General features: G+C 43.9%; 1 protein-coding gene across 1 annotated transcript in view; it reads left to right on the top strand.

Annotated features, from left to right (window-relative positions):
• The window catches only part of enox1 (ecto-NOX disulfide-thiol exchanger 1), a 183,290-nt gene that overhangs the window by 22,652 nt on the left and 136,823 nt on the right, over positions 1–23,815 (top strand). Inside the window, 2 exon segments of the mRNA XM_055644792.1 lie at positions 9,709–9,849; positions 20,122–20,244. Coding sequence (XP_055500767.1) covers positions 9,798–9,849; positions 20,122–20,244 — 175 coding nt within the window. The 5' untranslated portion in view covers positions 9,709–9,797.

Below are 23,815 nucleotides of genomic sequence, written 5' to 3' on the forward strand. Positions count from 1 at the left end.
CTCTAGGGGCTAGTGGAATCAAGGGATATGTGGAGAAGTCAGGCACGAGTTATTGATTGGGCGCGATCAGCCAAGATCGCAATGAATGGTGGTGCTGGCTCGAAGGGCCGAATGGCCTCCTCCTGCACCAATTCTTTTTATGTTTCTATGATATACAACAAAATACTAAACATGACTACTTTCATTTACATGACATCGCTGTGTCTCAAACATTATGGTGCCATGAAATGGGGGGACTATGTACAAACACTGCTGTAATTTCTACATGGTGAAATCAAAATGTATAAAAATGGCCTTTATTTAAATCTGACAATGTACACTTTAACCACAGGTGAGTTTTTTTCTATTACAAATCTCAAATTGGGGCGTACAAATATTATGAAGGGCACTGTAAATCTTTCTAAGAAACATAGAAAATAGGCGCAGGAGTAGGCCATTTGGTTATTCGATCCAACTCCGCCATTCAATATGATCATGGCTGATCATATAAAATAATTTCCCCAATCCTGCTTTCTCCTCGTATCCCTTGATTCCTTTTGCCCTAAGAGCTGTATCGAACACTCTCTTAAAAACATCCAATGAATTGGCTTCCACTGCCATCTGTGACAGCAAATTCCACAGATTCTCAACTCTCTGGGTGAAAATTCCAGATTCACAACTCCCTAGGTGAAAAGACACCTAAAAGCTGTCTCCAGGTCATAGACGTCCCTACCCTGGGAAAAAGACTGACTATTGTACCCTATGTCCCTCATGGTTTTATCAGCCTTTATAAGGCCACCCTTCACCCTCCTTCATTCAAAGGAAGAATCCCTGCCACTGCTACCCAGTCACTCCAGATGATTCAAGCCCTCCACTCCAGGCAACATCCTTGTGAAATCTTTTGCACCTTTTCTTTTGATTACATTTTATTTTTAGTTTCTGGGTATCGGCATTTCTTGATCAACCATAATCATCTCTTGAGAAGGTCATGGTGAGCTGTTACAAATCATACCAAAGTCATATCATCCACATTGTCCTTGTCTACGTCCTTCAATCTCTGCGATTGGAACTGTCTCCTCTGGGGGATTTAGTGCCATTATTTTCTTCAGTGTCATTGTTTCATGTGCATTACGTTTGGCATATTCCTGTTCCTGAATTTAATATTGTCTCATGGGATGCTTACCATCTGCACTATTGTAAATACTAACGCACAGCAATCATCTAACACGCTCATTTGTATCACCTATGAATCCATTGCTCCTGACCGATGGTAACTAATGCTACACCATTGTTTAAAAGAGACTTATCTTTTTGATGTCCTTTGTCATTTTATTCCCAAGCGTTCTCTTTGTAGATCCCAGTGACCTGTCGGCTTTTGTACTTCATTATATCGTTATCTTTTGATGGTGTCTGCTAGTTTGTCATTTTGCATGTGATTTATGTTTTTTTGTTTTGTTTTTGTGTTGTCTATTTTCTCTTTAGTTATTCACAGCTTTGCAGGAAGCAAGTTGAAGTTATGTTCCTTAGGAGCACGTATCAGTTCTGCATCATGTCTGGTTCTTTTGGGAGAACTCAGCATTTGTTCTCCACTCCTGTATTTTATCCGTCAGCACACTTGCCGTGATGTGTACTCACTGACCCTATGTGTGGGATGCAGTTTTTGCCAACATTTAGACTGTTGCCTGCTGTTTCCCCATTTTGAACCTTTCATCATTTCCTTGAACTCAATCATATTATAATTTCTATTACACAAACCCGGCGCATCATTAACTAAATCTGACTCGTTATCCACCAGTGATTGTCCCTTGTTGATGGAGTTAGGCCTTTGCTGGCCCTATTCACCCATTTTAATTTACATCTACAATTAACATTTGAGGGGTATAATTAACAGAGTACCTCGCAGCTCTGCCCTTGCTCCCCCTGTCACAACAGGGACCTTTCACCCCATCAGCCGTCGCATACAGCAAATAATCCTACAACATTTTTGCCACCTTCAATGGGACCCCACCACTAGTCACATCTTTCCATCTCCATCCCTTTCTGCTTTCTGTACAGGCCGTTTCCTCCCTGGTTAACTCATTCATTCCCACCCAAACCACCCCCTCCACAGGTATCTTTACCTGCAACTGCAGGAGATGCAACACCTGTCCTTATACCTCCACCCTCAACTCTGTCCAAAGAACCCGATAGTCCTTTCAAGTGAGGCAGAGTTTCACTTGCACAACATTCAACCTCATCTACTATATCCGCTGCTACAGATGTAGACTCCTATATATCGGCGAGACCAAACGCCGACTGGTTGTTTCGTTTCGCTGAACATCTTTGCTCAGTCTGCTTTAGCCAATGTGATCCCCCAGTTGCCAAACAGTTTAGCACCCCTTCCTATTCCCATACTGACCTTTCTGTCCTGGACCTCCTCCATTGTCAGAGTGAAGCCAAACACAAATTGGTGAACAGCATCTCATATTTTACTTGGGGCAGCTTGCAACCCAGTGGTATGAGTATTATTTAATTTCTCTAACTTCAAGTAACCCCTGCATCCTTACCATCCTTCGTCGTCATACTAGTTTCATTGTCGATCTGTTGCGATTCACTGTCTGTACAACTCTATCACCTACCCCACAGCCAACATTGGACCATTGTGGGCTCCACCTTTTCTTGATCATCGTTGCATTTTGCATATCTCTCATTCATTTTTCTTATTTGCCTTCTATATCTCTCGTTTCCCTTTCCTCTGACTCCCAGTCCGAAGAAAGGTCTCGATCCGAAACGTCACCTATTCCTTTTCTCCAGAGATGCTGCCTGACCCGCTGAGTTACTCTAGCTTTTTGTGTCTATCTTCAGTGTAAACCAGCATTTGCAGTTCCTTCCTACAATTAACTGCTTTTGAATTTGTTTGCATGGATTATCTGTGGTGGTGGAGAGGTATCTAAAACTGGAGGACACGGGTTTAGCCTGAGGTTGAAGAGGTTCATGGGGGATTTGTCAAGATTCTTTTCACTCGGAGGTTGGATTGGTAGTTGGGATCGAACCCGGGTCTCCGGCGCTGTAAGGGGAGGGGTGTTTATGTGGTGAACTGGACCACATCCACACCTCTGCAATTTTATGCAGTGTTAAGCAGAGTAGTTGCCATATCAAGCTGTGATGCATCTGGTTAGGATTCTTTCCTCGGTGCATCTGTTGAAATTAATGAGTCATTGGAGACATGCTGAATTTCCTTTGATTTTAATTGGGTATTAAACATTTTGGGAGTCCTGATTTCTGGGATCATTGCTGATGGGGTCTTGCTATAATATTGTGCGATTGTCACTGATATGAAATAAAAGATTAAATAGAATGAGCATTGGAGATTTCCACCACCTCCCTCTTTCCATGACCCAACTTGCTGGTAATAGAATCAATCATCCCTCATAATCAATCTGAAGAATTCCTTGCATTTTACCACCCAAAGACTTTTAACATGGGAAATATTCTGTGCACGTTGCTGAGAAGCTGTGCTCTCCCGTAAACTGGACTGTAGGTCTCTCTAAACTACTTTATTGAACCGTGAACAGTTACTTGCCTAACCCGAAGGGAAAGTACGGTGCAGTGTTTTGAAGAACTGCTGTTCAATTGCACTCCAAGTTGTCCCATTGACAATGTATGGTTTTTTTTATTTACTTAATTCAATTGTGCTTTTGGAATTAAATTAACTGGAGGATAATCCAGAGTGGTATTTCAGGAAGAAGAGCAATTTGCTGCCATCTAAGCACTAATTGGAAACTCTTCCAAGACTCAATTGAATAAACAATCTGTTCATCCTTCATGCATGTTACCGTCCCTGTGGCTTTTATATCAGTCTTGTATTTCATAGATGTACACAAAACAGAAAGAGGTCACTTGGATCATTATGCCCAGGCTAATTCTTAAAAGAGTCTTTAATTAGCCCCACATTCCTGTTCTTTCCTCATTACCCTGTAGATGTTGCCAACACATGTATTTACCCACCTCCCTTCTGGAAGAGTTAGTATTAGCCTTTAAAGCAAGGCAGTAGAGACATTAACACGTCTGGGTGGCACAGCTGGTACAGCGGCTGCCTCATAGTTGCAGAGACCCGGGTTCAAGCCTGACACCAGGATGCTGTCTGTGTGGAGTTTACGCTTTCTCCCTGTGACCATGTGGGTTTCCCTGGGTGCTCTGGTTTCCTCCCAACGCCACAAATGTGCGGGTTGGTAAATTCATTGCCAACTGTATGTCTTGCCCCATGTGCAGGTGAGAGACATAATCTGTAGGGAGCTGATGGGAATGGGAGTGAGAATTAAATTGATTAGGGTGGGAATTGCATAAACTGAATAGGAACATTGGTGGGCCGAATGGCCTATTTCCATGCTATTTTAAATTTCTCAATGACTCTAACTTAAGACTTTTCCTCAACTTTTTTTTTTTTTCATTTGTTGTCTTCCTTCTTTGGAGATAACATTACCCCTAGACCAAATGGTTCTGGGAAAACTAGGCCTGCCTACCCAGTGCCTCACCATTGAATTGTGATCTTCCATGGGAATGCATGATTTGAGTGTGTGGCAGAGACTGTTAGTCCAACAGTACATTCTGATTGATTCCAGCCCCTTTAAGAGGGCAGTAGTCCAGTAAACCACAGCACTGTGGTATAGGCTGCCAGGGCATATTGACTTCTTGTTTCAAAGACCTGGGCCTGTATATTCGTGTGAATGAGGTGTCAGGAGAATTGGAGCAAAGCGCTTGTGGTCATTCCAGCTGCCAACTAGTTGTTCAAGATCTGGCAGCAGTGTAGCAAGACATGAAGACTCAGTGCATCTTCTGAGTCTGTCAGGAAGCACATCATTGACCATGCAGCAAGAGGCAGTGTTTAGCTGACGGTGCCTTACTCTCTGAGGATCGGTCATCAAACCAGACACTATGTGTACTGTAAGTTAAGATTGGGAATAAACCACCCGGTCCTTCAAATTTCCTTTGTCTTGTAATATTATTATGCTCTGACTGCACAAGTCTGCATCTACCCTAGTAATCATTCACTGGGTTTATCACTCCATTGTTAACCTCAGCTTTAAACGTGTTCAATAACTTTGTTCCACTTCCACTTGAGGAAGATAGTTCCAGAGACTGATGTTCCCCGAGGGGGAAAAAATAAGCATTATGTCTGTCTTAAATGGGCGACCCCCTTGTTTATTATACCGTGACCTTGGCTGAAACTCTCCCACGATAGGAGACATCCCTCGTGCATACAAACGGAACATCTCCAATGCATACAAGCCGAACATCTCTAACTTGTCCTCCAAAGGCAAACCATCCATTCCAGGCCTATGTCCAATGCATCTTCTCTGACCTGCTTCCACTGTTGCCCCATATAACTGAACTAAAACCTCCCTATTTTCATATACAGTAATCAATAACATCTGTCTCGAGAAGGGTCCGAATCCAAAACGTCACTGGTCCATCCTCTCCCCAGATGCTGTCTTGCCCACTGGGTTACTTCAGTACAATGTGTTTTACGCAAGATTCCAGCACCTATAGATTTTTCTGTTTCCATCAATAACAGTTTGTTATCTTTCCTAATTACTTGCTGTACCTTGTCTTCCATTGGGGCACCGGCTCCATCTGCATCTCAGAACTCTGCAATCCCTCATAATTTAGATAAGATTCTTCTTTTAAATTATTTTTGCTGCTAAAATGGGCAAATTTGCTATTTCCTGCATTTATAGCATGCGTAGTTGCTAGGTCTTTACCCACTCATCAAACCTATCTATATCCATTTTGTACCCTCCTTATTGCCCATTGCTAAACTTGTGTTCTTATCTACCTTTATATGACATCAACTAATCTGGCACCCTTCATCCAAGTCTTTTATATAAAATTGATCCCTCTGGCCCAGTGCTTGTTACATCCAGGAAGAGACCTGGTGTGGTGGAAAGTTCGGACAAAGCCAAGAGCTGCTAATAAGTTGGTCTCTCTTTTATAAAATTGGTCCTAATGGGGTCATTTGACTGCTTAATACTGGTATCCTTTCTAAGGTGACAGTGATTTTTTTTTAAACGACACAAAGTGCTGGAGTAACTCAGCAAGTCAGGTGGCATCGCTGGAGAACATGGATAGGTGATGTTTTGTCAAGACCCTTCTTGAAACTCTTCTTAAAAAGTTTGATTGAAGGGTCTCGACCCAAAATGTCACCTATTCACATTCTCTCAGGATGCTGCCAGACCTGCTTAGTTACTCCAGCACTTTGTGTCATTTCGTCCACGGCCTTCATCCTGCTGCCAATAACTTGAGTTATTGGAACTCGCTCATCCAGGCAAGGGAAGAGCATTCTATTACGTGCCTTGTAGGTGGTCAAGAGGTCTGGCTGTCAGTAGTTGAGTCGCCTACCACAGGACCCTCAGCCACTGACCTGCTCCTGTAACCACTATTGGTGGAGAAATTACTGGAGTCATAAATTAATTTTCAATCCACTGTATGGCAAAGTGTGGAAGTGGTAAATCGTGAGGAAGACGGTGATCAAACAGAAAGGACATAGATAGGCTTAATTACTTATCTCCATTAATGAGCGATGAGATCTTCATTGCGTGTAGGGATGCCTGTGATTGATTCACTTTTCAGAAGGGCCTCTTGTAGTGTCGATATTTACAAGGGCTCAAGGGAAATGTGTCTGCACACAGAGGGAGAATGGAGGGCTGGCATAAATAAATGGGGACTTAGAAAATGGCAGAGTACTGACTGGGAAGTGGAGATGGCATAGGTCCAAGGGGGAATGAGGGTGAGCAGGGATAAATCGGGAGGGTGGAGTAAATTTGGGAATGGGAGAGAGTGGGGTAAATGGAATGGGGGAGTGTGGGGTAAATGAGGGAATCGGGAGAGTGGAGTAAATGGGGAGGGTGGGTTAATGTGGGAATGCAAGGGTTAATGGGGCAATGGAGGTTTGGCAGTGATAAAAGGGAGTGAAGGGCTAAATAAGGAATGAGGGGAAGATTGGGCAAATGAGAGGCAGGCGGGGGCATACAGACAAATGTGGGGAGAGCAGGGTAAAAGGGATTGAGGAAGGTCAGGAGTAAAGGGGGAATGAGGGGGTGGTGGGGTAAATGATAATGAAAAGAGGGCAATGGTAAATGGGGGGGGGGGGGAGAAGCGAACAGTGGTAAATGTGGCGAATTGAGGGATGGCACAAATACATGCAGACGATTAGGCAGGACCGGGCGCTGGAGAAACAAATGGGTCTAAAGGCAGATACATTTCCAGGGCCTAATGGTGTGCACCCAAACGTTTGAATGAAAGTGGCTACAGAGATAATGGAGCCAGTGATTGAAATTCTTCAAAATTCCATGAGTTCCAGGAAGGGACCAGTGGATTACAAATCTGCAAATGTGACACCTACTTTCAAGGAGAGAAAAGGCACAAAGCCGTACTTCTGGTATCTTAATGTGTTGTTGCCAAGTTACTAAAATCTATAATCAAGGAGGAAAGAGTTAGACATTTAGAGAACACACTGTAATTAAACCAGGTCAACATCGTTTTATGCAAGGAAAATCAACTCTAACACACTTGCGAGAGGGAACTATGTGTTCTTAAGCACAAACTAATAGAAAGCATCCCATTGGGATGCATCACAGCTTGGTATGGCAACTGCTCTGCCTAAGCCCACAAGAAACTGCAGAGAGTTGTGAACAAAACTCAATCCATCATGAAAATCAGCCTTGTTGATTTCTCTGATCCTACCTGCCTACCCCAGATATATCCACTTGGTTCTCCTATACCTTATAGTACTGCCCAATATTCATATCCCAACCAACACTGCCACAAAAGGACAAATAGTGCTAAAGTAACTCAGGATGGCAACCAACATCCCTGGAATACATTAATAGGGGACATGTGGGTCAGTTCTGAAGACGTGTCACGACCTAAAATGTCACCTATCCAATTTCTCCAGAGATGCTGCCTGTCCCGCTGAATTATTCCAGCATTTTGCGTCTTTTTTTTACTAGGATACTGTCTGGATTAGAAATATTAGCTGCAATGAAAGGTTAAACAAGCTAGTATGTTTTCCCTGTAGCATGGAAGCTGAAGGGGGGCCCAATAGAAGTTTATAAAATTAAGAGAGGTGTAGTTAGGATAAACAATCTTTTCCTCACTGTGGAAATAGCGAATACTAGAGACCATAGCTTATAGATCAGAAGGGGAACGTTTGTAGTTGTACGGGGCTAGTGTTTTTTCCAGTGGTCGGGATCAGGGTTGGCGGTGGAAGCGGATACGATAGCGGTTTTTAAGAAGCTTTTCGATAGATGCATGAATATGCAGTGAGCGGAGAGGTATGTGCAGCAGAAAGGATTAGTTTAATTTGGCATCATGTTCAAAGCAGACATTGCAGGGCAAAGAGCCAGTTCTTGTGCTGAACTGGACGATGTTCTAGATGCCAGGTTAAGGATGCAATTAGATCAGCCATGACTGTATTAAATGGACTGGCGAAAACCCAGGAGGTCATGGGGCTTCTCCTGCTGCTAGTTACCATGTTAGTGGGTGCATTTGCTACATGATGCAATTTCAAAGTTGGAAGAACTATTCAAAGGAGAATTTTATCTCCTTTGTGGGTGGAATGTTGTTTTCAAATCTAGGACAGCAATGCTCTAGATTTCTACATTGTGGCCACAACCCTCTCGTAGGAAGTGGTGATTAGGATTTCATTGTCTGTCTGCTTTGTTGTTTCTGAAGCCATGGGTCTTTTGTTTGAAACATGAACTGCTCTTAATGTGCCTCTACAAATATTGTCCCATATTTTGGGGAAATTTAAACAGTGGAAAGAAAACATCTCGCGACACTTGTTTATAATCTGCTCTGGGTTTCCTTTGCCATTAGTTACATTTTTACTGCTCGTAATTAATACCAGGCCACCGTTTGCTTTAAGCAGCAATATTTTAGTATCCATTTCTGGTTCTTTTTGTATAATGACTGAAGTGATTTTTATGATGGAACTTTGTTGCTTGGCAACTCGGCACTGTCAAACAATGGCATAATTTTGTTTTCATTCAAAAAGAAAGGCTTTCTCCTTTCTTTACCCAAACAACAACTCATCTTTGTGGTATGTTGCTCCCTCCGGGGTACACTCCAGGCTGCTAGGTGATGAGAGGGAAGGGGGGGGGGGGGGGGGGGGGGGTGAATAGACCCTGCCACAAATGCTGGAATGGTGGGCATGTCTTCCTGGCGCTTGCTATTTTGACCTCCACATACGTCGGTGCCCAAGACGTTATGGCCAGCGACACCCATCATCCAGTAGAGATGCAATCACTACTATCGGTACAAGCACCAAAAATGAATCTTTTCTTCCCCCACTGTCGAAGGAGAATTATTCAGGATGTAACAAGAAGCGTTCTGGTGAACGGTTACTGATTGCGTCCTTGGCAAAGTGCAAACTCCATCATCCAGCTGCTCTCCCATTGCAAACTGATGAAATAATGGGCAGGAAAATGTTCTTGCTGGCAGGAAATGTTGTGTGAATCACCTGGTAGCCTCATATTTCCTCACAATATAGATAACCTCCATTTTGGCTCATCGAGTTAAGGCCAGCTCTCAAAGCGACCCTATCCCTCATTTGTAATCCCTGAAATTTGATCTCCCCACATTAACATTACGGGGGGGGGGGAGTGGAGTGTGGTTTGTCCTTGTTACAGCAACCATGGTAAATAGTGAATTTGCAGCCTTCTTTACACACTGCCCATTTTTTTTTTCAAGGACTCGGCAAAAGAAAGCTGTGCTGGGTGGTGTGAAACAGGAAGGCAAGTCATTACCATCCATTCTGTCAAAGCATTTCCACCTGAGAGATGAGCCTTGGACTGATTAAACCAATGAGCCGCGAGCTGGATGGGTGGCAAGGTGGGTACTGATATTTCTGTCTCTGGTGTCTAAAACCCAACATAGGTTGATAGGAGAGAGGTCATAGAGGCGCACACCGCAGACACAGGCCCTTCAACCCACACCGACCATCAAACAGCCATTTACACTATTAATCCTACATTAATCAAGAATCGAATATTTCATTGTCACATATGAATGAACAGAGTATTGGAATTCTTACTTTTGCACCATTACAAGCACAAGCACAAACACAATCACAACAAAAACATACAATAATCAATAATACAATAAAGTAATAGTTAGTAAAGCTTTGAACAGTATCTGTTTATGTGTCAATAATATTAATATGTCATTAATATTAATAATATTATTTTTATGATAATAAACCAATACAAGGTAATCGGACCATAATAGTGCAAAACCAAAGTATGTAATGCAACCAAAACAGTCCAGAGGAGATTAAGGCTGAGGTTGAGTTTTGGTTTGTGCTGTGTAGCGTTGTTCCAGAGCTTGGTGGTTGCTGGGAAGCAGCTGTTCTTGAACCTGGAGGCCATGTATCTTCCTGTAACGTCTTCCAGATGGTAGTGGCGAAATAAGAGTGCAGCCAAGGGAGTGTGAGCCTTTGATAATATTTGTGAGGCAGCACCTCCTGTAGATCCCTTAGATGGTGGGGAGGGCAGTACCTGTGATGGAGCAGGCAATGTCTACCACCTCCCCGTGTCCCATTTTAATCTCCCCACAATCTCATCAACTGCCAAGATTCCACCACTTACCCGTACACTGGGGCAATTTACATCGGCCAATTAACCTCCCGACTTGCTTACCTTCAGGATGTTGGGGAAACTGGAGCACTAGGGGGAAAACCCAACACAGTCACAGGGCGAATGTGCAAACTCCACACAGACAGTTTGTGAGGTCAGGATTGAACCACGGTCTCTGTTGCTGTGAGGTGGTGCCTCCAAGTCTCCTTCATTCACCGCAGGTACAGATCCATCACAACCTCACTGTAAAGCTGTGGTTTCTTTGGGTTGCTGCTCGTTATATTAATATATGAGTAGGAATCTGGAAGATGATTTGCCCCAGGGGTGTGGTGGATGAGGGCCATGGTCCCTGAGGGAGTGGTTAAAGTGAGCTGTGCAAATGTATTCAAGGCGAATATCGAAGGTCACCGCTGATAGTTATTGCCTGTCGTTTCTCCTCTAAATTTAACTTGCCATCTACTCAGCTCAGGCCTTGCTAATGGACAATAATGATCTGCCTTTCTATTTCAAACCCAGCATGATTATCTTTGCGGAATTCTTGAAAGAAAAATGAATGGTGTGCAGAAGTGAGCTGAAACGGGGTAACTACTCATTTATGCTCCTTAGAAGGTGTGAGTAGAGGCACCAGCAGGGACGGGTTGGGCCAAATGGTCTGCATTTGTGCTGTGTTGATAGTCACACAGCACGGAAATAGGCCCCTTGGCCAACTTGCCCATGACAACTAGCATGCCCCATCTACACTAGTTCCACCTGTTTGCATTTGACCCATATCCCTCTAAACCTTTCCTATCCATCTACCTGTCCAAATATCTTTAAAATGTTGTTATAGTACTTGCTTCAACTACCTCCTATGGCAGCTCGTTCCACATGCCCAACCCCGAGTCAAAAAGTTGCACCTTGGGTTTCAATAAAATCTTTTGCCTCTCATCTTAAACCTGTGTCCTCTGGTTCTTGATTCCCCAATTCAGGGTAAATCCAGTCTTATACCCAATCTATTCCCCTCATGATCTTATACACCTCCATAAGATCACCCCTCATTCTCCTGCGCTCCAAGAAATAAAGTTCTAGCTTTTCTAACCTCCCCCAAAAAAAACGCAGTCCCTCAAGTCCTGGCAACATCCTTGTAAATCTTCTCTGCATTTTTTCCAATGTAACAACATCCATCCTATAACAGGGTGACCAAAACGGAACACAATACTCCAAATGCGACTTCACCAAAGTCTTGTACAACAGTAACATAACATCTCAACTTCTATACTTAATACCTTGCCTGTTGAAGGCCAATATACCGAAAGCCTTCTTGACTACCCTATCTATGTGTGACTTTCAACAAACTATGTACCTACCTGTACTTCTAGATCCCTCTGTTCTGTGACACTCCCGAAGGCTCTGCCATTCAGTGAAGGTCCTGACTTGGTTTGACTTCCCAAAATGCAACTCCTTGCATTTATCTACATTAAACTCCATTAACCATTCCTCAATCCACTTGCCTAACTGGTCAAGATCCTGCTGCAATTTTAAATACTATCTTTGCTATTTATGATACCATCCACTTTAATGCCATCTGCAGACTTGCTAGTCATCCTTCTACATTCTCATCCAAATCATTGGAATAAACCACAAACAGGTCATTAGTCTCAAGCTTTCCTCGTGGTATCCCACCTCCTCTCTACCTCTACCTTAGGCGTGACCACCTTGTTATAACTCCTATCTATGAAGCTCTCATTCTCCCAGATGATCCTGAGGTCATCCAGCTGCAGCTCCGGTTCACTAAAGCAGTCCGCAAGGAGCCAAACCTGGACACAATTCCCACAAGTGTAGCCATCAGGGACGCCAGAAGTTTCCCTCTCTTCCCACATCTTGCAGGAGGAACATTGCACGATTCTACCTGTCATCACTACTGCACTAAAACCAAGAGGAAAAAAAGCGCAGCAATTAGTCACAAGAAATAACAGAATACACCATTACCCCATGTCACCCTCGGCCTCCTTGCCAAAGCTTCACACTTACCCCCCCCCACCCACCCCCCCAGCACGGCCTCTCTCCCAACAAGGCTGCTCCCACAGGTCACTCCGCTACACCTTGCCTTCTTTTTCCTGGCTGCTCGAATAGCCAATTTTGACCACCCAATCAATCTAACGGCTGGCTTTTTGATTGTTTACTGTCTGCTGTTCTTTGACCTGTGTTGAATTGAAGAGCAGCAGTGTAGCTCAGTGTGGGGCTGACTCAACCTATGCCTCAAAGGCAGATGCACATCGGGTTCTGGTTGCACAGAGGAAGTCTGGCTTTCATGATATCTGAGTTGTGAACATTCCTACAACCTACTGTAGTGAGTTAGACTGAACAAAGATAATTCTGAATTATCAGTTCTCTCCCTAGGTGAAAGCTTGTGCAGGATAGTGAAAGGGAATTCTGTGATATAACAGTCAGAGTGGTGTTCCTGTGGCTATAAAAGAGACTCCATGTTGGTTTGTGGCCTCCCTGGTTATTGTGTCAAGAATGTCTCGGAGCAATTGCAAGATATTCTGAAAGGGGATGGTGATCAGCCAGAGTGCGTAGGAAGGAACTGCAGATGCCTGTTTAAACAGAAGTTAGACACAAAAAGTAAGTAAGTTTATTGGCCAAGTATTCACATACAAGGAATTTGCCTTGGTGCTCCACCCACAAGTAACAACATGACATACAGTGACAGTTACGAATGACTCAGAAAACACTAAACATTAATAATAATAAAACATTAATGATAAAACACCATTGATCAAGTATGTGAACCAACAAAATACCAGATCAAAGGGAGGCTACGGATTTTTGGCTGTTGTGTAGAGCAACTACTCGTGGATAAAAACCTTTTTTGTCTGGCTGTGGCAGCTTTGACAATCCGGAGTCGGCTTCCAGAGGGAAGTGATTCAAAGAGTTTGTGGCCAGGGTGAGAGGGGTCAGAGATGATCTTGCCCGCTCGCTTCCTGGCCCTTGCAGTGTACAGTTCATCAATGGAGGGAAGGTTGTAGCAAATAATCTTCTCTGCTGATTGGACGATTCGCTGCAGCCTCCAGGTGTCGTGCTTGGTGGCTGAGCCAAACGAGACCATGATGGAGAAGGTGAGAACAGACTCTACGATGGCCATGTAGAATTGGACCATCATTGCCTGTGGTAGATTGTGCTTCCTCAGCTGCCATAGGAAGTACATCCTCTGTTGTACCTTTTTGACTGTGTTGATGGTAGCCCCCCACTTAAGGTCCTTGGAGATGATGGTTCCCAGGAACTTAAAAGACTCCCCAGATGTCACTGTGGTGTTGTTGATAGTGGGTGGGGTGAGGGGAGGGGGAGCCCTCCTAAAGTCTACAATCAATTCCACTGTCTTAAGAGCATCGAGCTCCAGGTTGTTGCGACGGCACCAGGACACCAGCTGTGAGACTTCCTGTCTGTAGGCAGATTCCTCCCCATCCTGGATCAGTCCAATCAGGGTTGTGTCGTCCGCAAACTTGAGAAGCTTGACAGCGGTGTCTGTGGAGGTGCAATCGTTGGTGTAGAGAGAGTAGAGGAGAGGAGAGAGTACGCAGCTTTGCGGTGCTCCTATGCTGAGTGTTTGCGAGTCCGAGATGTGCTTTCCCAGCCTCACAAGCTGGAGTAACTCAGCGGGTCAGACAGCATCTCTGGAAAAAAGGAATAGGAGATATTTTGGGTCGACACCCTTCTTCAGACTGGGTGTCAGAGATAACGGAATCAAGGTATATATACTGAATAAATGTAATAAATTCATGGCGCAGCGGGAGCGGGAGACTACGGGTGCTGCCTGTAACCGCTGTGCCACCATGAGCATCCTCAGGGTACAGGTACACAGTTCCCTGACAAAGGCGACACAATTGGACAGGGTGGTGAAGAAGGGATTTGTCATGCTTGCCTTCATTGGTAAAGGCATTGAGTACACAAGTTAAGACGTTCTATTGCAGCTGCACAAGGCAACTCATGGTCTCAGGAAAGGTGGAGAGTGTGGGTCTCCTGCCAGAGTCCGTTCTGCCACTCTCCCGGGGAAGCCACATGCCTTATGAGCAATAATGAGCAAGAAAATCAGAAACATGATTCCGTAGTTGCTAGGAACCTGGAATTAAAAAATGTTTCCATCATTTATTGGCTTTAGATTAAAGAGCATGTGTTGGCTAGAGGGAACAAACCCTGTGTGCACCGTGCATTACTCCCCTAAGTGCTGGCGTTGAAGCAGATTATTAAGAAAACTACTTTTGCAATGTATTGCACAAAAATCTCATTGAGAAAGCAAACACTGCTGACTGAGGAAAGACAACATTTGCTGGAGTCACTCAGCGGGTCAGGCAGCATCTCTGGAAGATAGTTTGAGGGGAAACAAGCATGAAATATAAAATAATACAGTAAGCACTTCTAGAATTGAATAAAAGGAAGGGATACTCTAATTTGTCATTAGAGGATAAGAGTGAGGAACTAAAAGTGGGAAAATAAAAAATGGAAAGAGACTTCAGAGAAATATTTGTAACCTGCTGCCCGCTCTACACTGGGGGTTTTGTCTCAGGGTTCAAATTTCTTATTTTTCACTATTATCTTTCTCTTTCTACCATTCATATACCTCTTATTTTATCTACTACATCTTATGTTAGATCAGTTGCGATTAACAAGCCTTCACAACCCACCCTTCGCCAGCTCCACCATGATTAGCACCGCCACTTCCCTTGGACTCCCTACATTGTTGCAAATACATTGTATCCATCATGATCATGTGTGCTCTCTACTCCGTGCATTTCATGCAAACAAAGAATTTACGGCATTGCACCCTGCTGTACATGATAATAATCTAATCCAATTTGATCTGATCTTTTTGCACCGTTTACTGCTCTCCTCTCCCTTGTAAACCAGGTGTGATTTATCGCTTTTCCTACATCTGATGATCGATCATGATGACCTGAAACATTAGCTTGGTTTAAAAACAGACACAAAGTGCTGGAGTAACTCAATGGGTCAGGCAGCATCTCTGGAGATCTCTCCATGTTCTATCCACGTTCCAATCCATGTTCCCCTGAGATGCTGAGTTACTCCAGCACCTTGTGTCTTTATTTGTAAACCAGCATTTTAAAGTTCCTTTTTCTGCATTAACTTGATTTCTCTCTCCACAGATGCTGTCTGGCCTCAGCATGCTTTTGTTTCAATCTGGATTATCAACATACAGGATTAAATTCTTTCCTTTCAGCCCCATTAGTTTGCCCATGACCCATTTTCCAGTCATTTTATGTTCCTCCTGTCCTGCACTCTTGATTTCACTAGTAACAGTTCTCAGTATATTTAATCAAATCCATACATCCCTCTCCACCTTTCCCCTGACAGCATTTGGATATTCACAATGTACTAACTTTACGTAGAAATACTTGTAGTTTGGGACATTATGGAAGGAGGCCATTCAGCTTTAGTCGGAGACGGTAAGACTGGTAGGAGAACTGGGAAGTGGGGAGGGGGTGGCGAGAGGAAAAGGAAGGGCTACTTGAAGTCAGTGTTCATACCACTGGGGTGTAAGCAGTTCTTTCCTGCACATTCCAATTCACACCCTTGTGCTTTCCCCCAGCTTTACAAAGAAAAAAGATAAGCAAAAGGGAAGGGCTCATGGAGTTAGTAACATATGGACAGAGTGGTGACTAATTAACAGGTGTAGAGTCAGGAAAGGCAGATCATTTCCAAATTGGCAAGCTGGAACAATTAAGAGGCAACAGGATCCATGCCAAGGCTCAACTATGTTAAATTGTGTTAATGGATTGGATGCAGGGACTAAATGTTTCATAATCAAATTTAACGACATTGCAAATGTCTGGGAAAGAATCTGTGACGTCTGCAAAGGGACATAGGTTAAGTGAGAGGGCAGGCTTGTGGTAGCTGGAGTGTCATGTTGGGAAAATGTGAGATTCCACATTTTGGAAGGAATGGATAAGCAGAATATTATTTGAGTGGCGAGAATGCTGAAGTACACGTGGACTTGGAGTGGCCTTGAAATGCAAAGTTAGCATCCAACAAACAATCCACAACAAACAATGAGGCAGGGAAAAATGAACAGAGCCCTGTATAAAAATAGGGATGGTATAAAAGTAGGAGAGTCCTGCTACTGGTGTGCATGGCATTAGTGAGACCACACCTAGAGTACTAGGCGCATTGCATATGTAGGGAGATACATGTTGCACTGAAAGCTAATTCGAGTAGCTTCCCCATGTTACTGCTAAGGATGAAGGGGTTGGTGTGTGAAGCAAGGATGAACACATTGGGATCACACTGTGCTCACTGGAACTTATTGAAATGCATGGGGTTCTGTGGGGGAGAATAACCATATAACATATAACCATATAACAATTACAGCACGGAAACAGGCCATCTCGGCCCTACAAGTCCGTGCCAAACAAATTTTTTTTCCCCCTTAGTCCCACCTGCCTGCACTCATACCATAACCCTCCATTCCCTTCTAATCCATATGCCTATCCAATTTATTTTTAAATGATACCAATGAACCTGCCTCCACCACTTCCACTGGAAGCTCATTCCACACCGCTACCACTCTCTGAGTAAAGAAGTTCCCCCTCATATTACCCCTAAACTTCTGTCCCTTAATTCTGAAGTCATGTCCTCTTGTTTGAATCTTCCCTATTCTCAAAGGGGAAAAGCTTGTCCACATCAACTCTGTACAGAATGACGGGGTGCAAAGCTGTTTTCCCTAGTACAGAGACATGGGGGTATATTTTCAGAATAAGAGGTTTCCCATTTAGCTCAGCGATTGAGGTATTTCTTCTCTTGAAGAGTAATGGAAGAGGGGTCATTGAATATCTTGAGCAGGTTTTTTGTTTGGTGTTTTAAATGTTCTGGGAAATTGCAGCTGAGACCAAGAACTATCCAGTCCTATTGCTGCTGAGCTGGTCTCTGCTACTTACTGGCACGTATCGAGCTTCATCCATGCTCCCAGATAGTTCATGCGCATCAGGTTATTGGTACTTGCAGAGTCTGGGGTCCTGTTTTGTTAATCGTCAATCCCCACAAAAACTCAAGTTTGCGTATTTGCATGCATATACCAGCACATATTACGCAGCCATATCAACCCACACAATGCCAACTGTTCTGCCATCCCTCTGCCAGCTTCCCTCGTCTGAAGAAGGGTTTCGGCCCGAAACGTTGCCTATTTCCTTCGCTCCATAAATGCTGCTGCACCCGCTGAGTTTCTCCAGCATTTTTGTGTACCTCCCTCATTTCAATGTTGGCCATTGGGTCCTGCTTAGATATAGAAGCATACAACATGGAAACAGGCCATTTGGCCCACTATGTCCATGCTAACCATCAACCAACCCATTTACACTCCACCCACCATTAACCAACCCTATTTTATTTTGTCTGTATTCCCATCAACTCCACCCAGATATTATCACTCGGTTACACAGGACTTAGTTCCTCTGATTATATATTGTCCCTCTCTTGAGTTGATTCAAAGGCTTAAAGCATGTTCAGCTGTGGTATTGGCATTGGGTTGCAAATGCAGCAACCAGCTTGCAAGTTCCCAAAAAAACAGTAATGAGCAGGTACTGGCATTACGTGTGGGGTAAGTGTTGATGAAGATTTATAACCATATAACAATTTACAGCACGGAAACGGGCCATCTCGACCCTTCTAGTCCGTGCCGAACACGTATTCTCCCCTAGTCCCATACACCTGCGTTCAGACCATAACCCTCCATACCTTTCCCACTGGAAGCTCATTCCACTCAGCCACCACTCTCTGAGTAAAGAAGTTCCCCCTCATGTTACCCCTAAACGTCTGTCCCTTAATTCTCAAGTCATGTCCTCTTGTTTGAATCTTCCCTACTCTCAGTGGGAAAAGCTGATCCACGTCAACTCTGTCTATCCCTCTCATCATTTTAAAGACCTCTATCAAGTCCCCCCTTAACCTTCTGCGCTCCAAAGAATAAAGCCCTAACTTGTTCAACCTTTCTCTGTAACTTAGTTGCTGAAACCCAGGCAACATTCTAGTAAATCTCCTCTCCTCTCTCTCTATTTTGTTGACATCCTTCCTATAATTAGGCGACCAAAATTGTACACCATACTCCACTCCAGAATTGGCCTCACCAATGCCTTGTACAATTTTACATTACATCCCAACTTCTATACTCAATGCTCTGATTTATAAAGGCCAGCACACCAAAAGCTTTCTTTACCACCCTATCTACATGAGATTCCATTTTCAGGGAACTGTGCACAGTTATTCCCAGATCCCTCTGTTCACCTGCATTCTTCAATTCCCTACCATTTACCATGTACGTCCTATTTTGATTTGGCCTGCCAAGATGTAGCACCTCACACTTATCAGCATTAAACGCCATCTGCCATCTTTCAGCCCACTCTTCCAACTGGCCTAAATCTCTCTGTAGACTTTGAAAATCTACTTCATTATCCACAACCCCACCTATCTTAGTATCATCTGCATACTTACTAATCCAATTTACCACACCATCATCCAGATCATTGATGTATATGACAAACAACAGTGGACCCAACACGGATCCCTGTGGCACCCCACTAGTCACTGGCCTCCAACCTGACAAACAACCATCCACCATTACTCTCTGGCATCTCCCATTCAGCCACTGTTGAATCCATCTTGCTACTTCTCCATTAATCCCCAACCATTGAACCTTCTTAACCAACCTTCCGTGAGGAACCTTGTCAAAGGCCTTACTGAAGTCCATGTATACAACATCCACTGCTTTACCCTCATCAATTTCCCGAGTAACCTCTTCAAAAAATTCAAGAAGATTAGTCAAACATGACCTTCCAGGCACAAATCCATGTTGACTGTTCCTAATCAGACCCTGTTTATCCAGATGCTTATATATATTATCTCTAAGTATCCTTTCCATTAATTTGCCCACCACTGACGTCAAACTAACAGGTCTATAATTGCTAGGTTTACTCTTAGACCCCTTTTTAAACAATGGAACAACATGCACAGTACGCCAATCCTCCGGCACTATTCCCGTTTCTAATGACATTTGAAATATTTCTGTCATAGCCCCTGCTATTTCTACACTAACTTCCCTCAATGTCCTAGGGAATATCCTGTCCGGACCTGGAGACTTATCCACTTTTTTTTTTTGAGGAAGAACTTCAGCATAATGAGGAAATGACTTCAGTAATAACTTGTTGGTGCATTGGATAGAGCAGATGGGGTTTGGTCTAACACCTCACTGGAATTTAGAGACCTCTTCAGTAGTGGGCAGAGGAACTAATCTGTGTTGTGCACACCCTGGAATGAAGACTGAACCCATGATCTTCTACCTATGACCTGGTTAACCTGCCGTTGAGCCACCCACCAACACCATCTTCCTGGCAACCTTATCTTCACAAGGGCCTGTTCCAAGGATGGGAGTGAAGCACACTGACATAGGGGGCAGCCAGAGAAGAGGTCCACTCTCCTCTCACAGCTTCCTATAGACAATCCCAGATCCAGGGGGAACACAATTAAACAGCCTCCTTTCTATTCGCAGGAACAGAAGGCTTGGAAGGCATAGTCTTAGGACCCAGCCAGATAAGCATGTCCATCACTGACACGACTGCTTGGGCCACAGCCATGAACAACTTGGGGATCTCGCCGATGCCACTGGTATCAGGTAAGCATGGTTTAGATGGCTTTATTGTGGAACTCCGTATTCAGACCCTTCTGCACTTAGACACAAAGCTGTGAGGTCTCCTGGTAATCCGCTGTCTTGTGTAGGAAGGAACTGCAGATGCTAGTTTAAACCGAAGATAGACGCAAAAATCTGGAGTAACTCAGCGGGGGCAGGCAACATCTCCGGATTGAAGGAATGGGTGACGTTTCGGGTCGAGACCCTTCTTCAGACTAGTTGGGAAAGGAGAACGAGAGATATAGACGATGGCATAGAGAGATAAAGAACAATGAATGAAAGATATGCAAAAAGGTAACGATGATAAAGGAAATGGGCCGTTGTTAACTGTTTGTTGGGTGAAACCGAGAAGCTGGTGTGACTTGGGTAGGGGTGGGATAGAGAGAGAGAGAGGGAGGTCCGGGGTTACTTGAAGTTAGAGAAATCAATATTAATGCCCCCGGGCTGTCAGCTGCCCAAGCGAAATATAAGATGCTGTTCCTCCAATTTGCATTTAGCCTCGCTCTGACAATGGGGGAGACCTATTTTTTTTTTTCACCCAGAGAGTTGTGAATCTGTGGAATTCTATGCCACAGAAGGCAGTGGAGGCCAATTCACTGGATGTAGTCAAGGGAGAGTTAGATAGAGCTCTTGGGGCTTACGGAATCAAGGGATATGAGGAAAAAGGAGGAACAGGGAACTGATTCTTGATCATATTGAATGCCTGTGCTAGCTCTAAGGGCCAAATGGCCTACTCCTGCACATACTTTTTATGTTTCTCTAGGACAGAGGTCAGTGTGGGAATGGGAAGATGATCTGGTTCGGGCTGTGCAGATTAAGGGAACCTCTGCGAGGGGTTTGGTGGGTCATTGGTCATGTTATGTCATGGGTCTTGATCAAATGAGCTTCACAACGGGTTAGCCAGAGTAAACTGGGAACTGGTTCAGATGCAGATATTGTACGCGTCCCAGTCCCTCTCATAGCCTCAGCTACTGTGGCTCTTGAAATGAGTCCGAAGCAACACACAGTGGGATGTTAGAAACCTCAAATAAAAGTGGAGAATGCTGGAAACATTGAGCAGCAACTGTGCAAGAGAAAGCTTGGGGTGGGAGCTTTCACATCCAGAAAGGGCTGAGTTTGGCTCCGATGGAAAAATTAAAATATTTAAAAGCTCAAACCCAGACCCACCCTGTCCATGTCCCATTGGAGATGTGATCTTTCATGTCTGAAATACCCCACCCATCTCCGTTGTCAATGGATATTGGGCAACAGGGAGCAGACAGACTCACAGGAGACATGTCTCTAGCTAGTCTCCATTATTAAACTGTATCCTGGATAGCAGCAGTGAATGTTGGAGCCCAAGGTTTCAGGTCAACAACCATCCTTGAGAACTAGAAGAGGCATGGCATTCTGCAGTTAATAAGTGTGAGAACCATGAATGGTCTCATTGACTACTGACCAGTGAGTCAGCAGGGGACACTCCTGGCACTCCTGACACAACAGGCTCATCTACGTCCCTTCTGTTGTCACCAGGGAACTCTCCTAACATCTCATCTACATCTCTGCTGCTTTAAACATTCAGAAAACTCGAGAACACAATAAAGTAGGAGCAGGAGCAGATTACTCCTACAAACCTGTCCCACCATTCAGCTTGCTAATAGCTGATCTTTGCTGGTCTCATCTCCTCCTCTGTATCAGTTCCCCATAGCCCTCAATTTCTCAATCTTTTACATATTTATCTATCTCCACCTTAAATGTGTCCAAAGATCTGGCCTCCACCACCTTCAGGATGCAGTGAATTCTCGATATTCACTGCCATCTGAGAGAAGGAAAGTAGCTGTCCCCTTTCGCACGAGAGAAAAATTCTCAACATCCACACTGTCAAGCCCTCATGCGATCTTGTGTGTTTGGATAAGGTCATTCCTCATCTTTCTAAACCCCAAGGAATACGGATGCAAACTTTCTAGCCTCCCTTGATAGACAGCCCCCTCCCTTGGAATCAGTCTGGTAAATTGTTTTGACTGCCTCCAGTGCTATTATATCCATTTTTAGGTAAGGGGGTCTAAACTGTGTGCATTATTCCAGGTGTGGTCTCACCAACATCCTGCGCAACTGCAGCAAAGCCGCCCTATTCTTAAACTCTAAATTCCTTTGCAATAAAGGTAAAAAAAACATTGCCTTCTTAACTAATTGTGGTACCTGTTTTCTATTCCTTTGTAATCGCTGCAGTAAAACATCCAGATATCTTTGAACTTCACTTGCAGTCTCTCACCTTTGAGATAATACCATGTCTTTGTGCATGATCTGGTGCATCCCAACGTTAAAATGCGTCTGTCAATGTTTTGCCCCATCATTCAATATATCTGTTTCATATTGCAGAATCGCAATGTCCTCATCATTTATTTTTGTATCATTAACAGGGATCCCTGAGATACTCCCCTAGATACACACCCCTCCAGTCTGGCAACAACCCTTTGTTCCAACCCAGTCAATTTGTCAAACACGATTTACCTTTTATGAAGCCATGTTGACTTGCTTTGATTAAATTTCTGAAATGATCAGATATTTTCTCTTCGATTATTGACTCTGGCATCTTACCAACAATAGGTATTAAACTAACTGACATATAATTCCCTGCCTTCTTCCTTTATTACTTTTTGAACAAGGGAATCACATTGGCTATTTTCCACTCTTTGCTATCCTCCCCAGGTTGTAGACTGCAAAGAAAAGCAAGGGAGCATCAGTGCACAGATGCATGGTGTTGTGTATAATTTGCAATACAGCCAATACTATTTGAGGAGGTTATGGAAGTAGTTAAGTAAAATGCAGAACACGTATGGTTAATGCAGTCGCACTCATGGTCTGGGATTTCACACAAACTTATTTTTTACTCAAAGCTGTGTTCCATTGATCCCATTTTATTTCCAGTATCTGAGTTTAAATTGGCACTGTGCCGTCTGAGGCACACAAGCCGCGAAATTGCTTTCAGGAACTTGTTCACGGGGGCTCACATGAGTCATAATGAGCACAAGCAGGAAAATACCTAGAAACATGTTTTACTAAAATCTAATCAGAGTGATATGTAACCACTTTAGATCCTGGCTGGAGATTTATATGGAACAAGCCTGTCGTTCAAATAAGAAGGAACATTTACATCAGGAGCAAGAACCTTTGTCCTCCTCCACCTTTCCCTGGCCTATCCTCTTTGGACTCTTAGGGCCTAAAGTAATCAAGGGATATGGGGAAAAAACAGGAAAGGGGTACTGAATTTAGATGATCAGCCATGATCACATTGAATGATGCTGGCGGGAAGGGCCGAATTGCCTAATCCTGCACCTATTTTCTATGTTTCTATCCTCTCAGGCTGAAGCCTCCAGTTGTCCTGAACAACTTGATAAAGTTGTGCTTCCCTATTCTGCACTGGAGAGTGAAGACAAGCCACATTCCGATACTCAACACTCAGTTTAACACTTTACATATGAACAGTTCACAAATGGAAGAGTAGGAATTGGGAGAAGGAAGGCCATTCAGCCCTCCAAACCTGCTCCCCCATTCACTACAATCATGGCTGAATGTT

The sequence above is a fragment of the Leucoraja erinacea genome, chromosome 13 (assembly GCF_028641065.1).
Source record: "Leucoraja erinacea ecotype New England chromosome 13, Leri_hhj_1, whole genome shotgun sequence".
In the NCBI taxonomy this organism is placed as follows: domain Eukaryota; kingdom Metazoa; phylum Chordata; class Chondrichthyes; order Rajiformes; family Rajidae; genus Leucoraja; species Leucoraja erinaceus.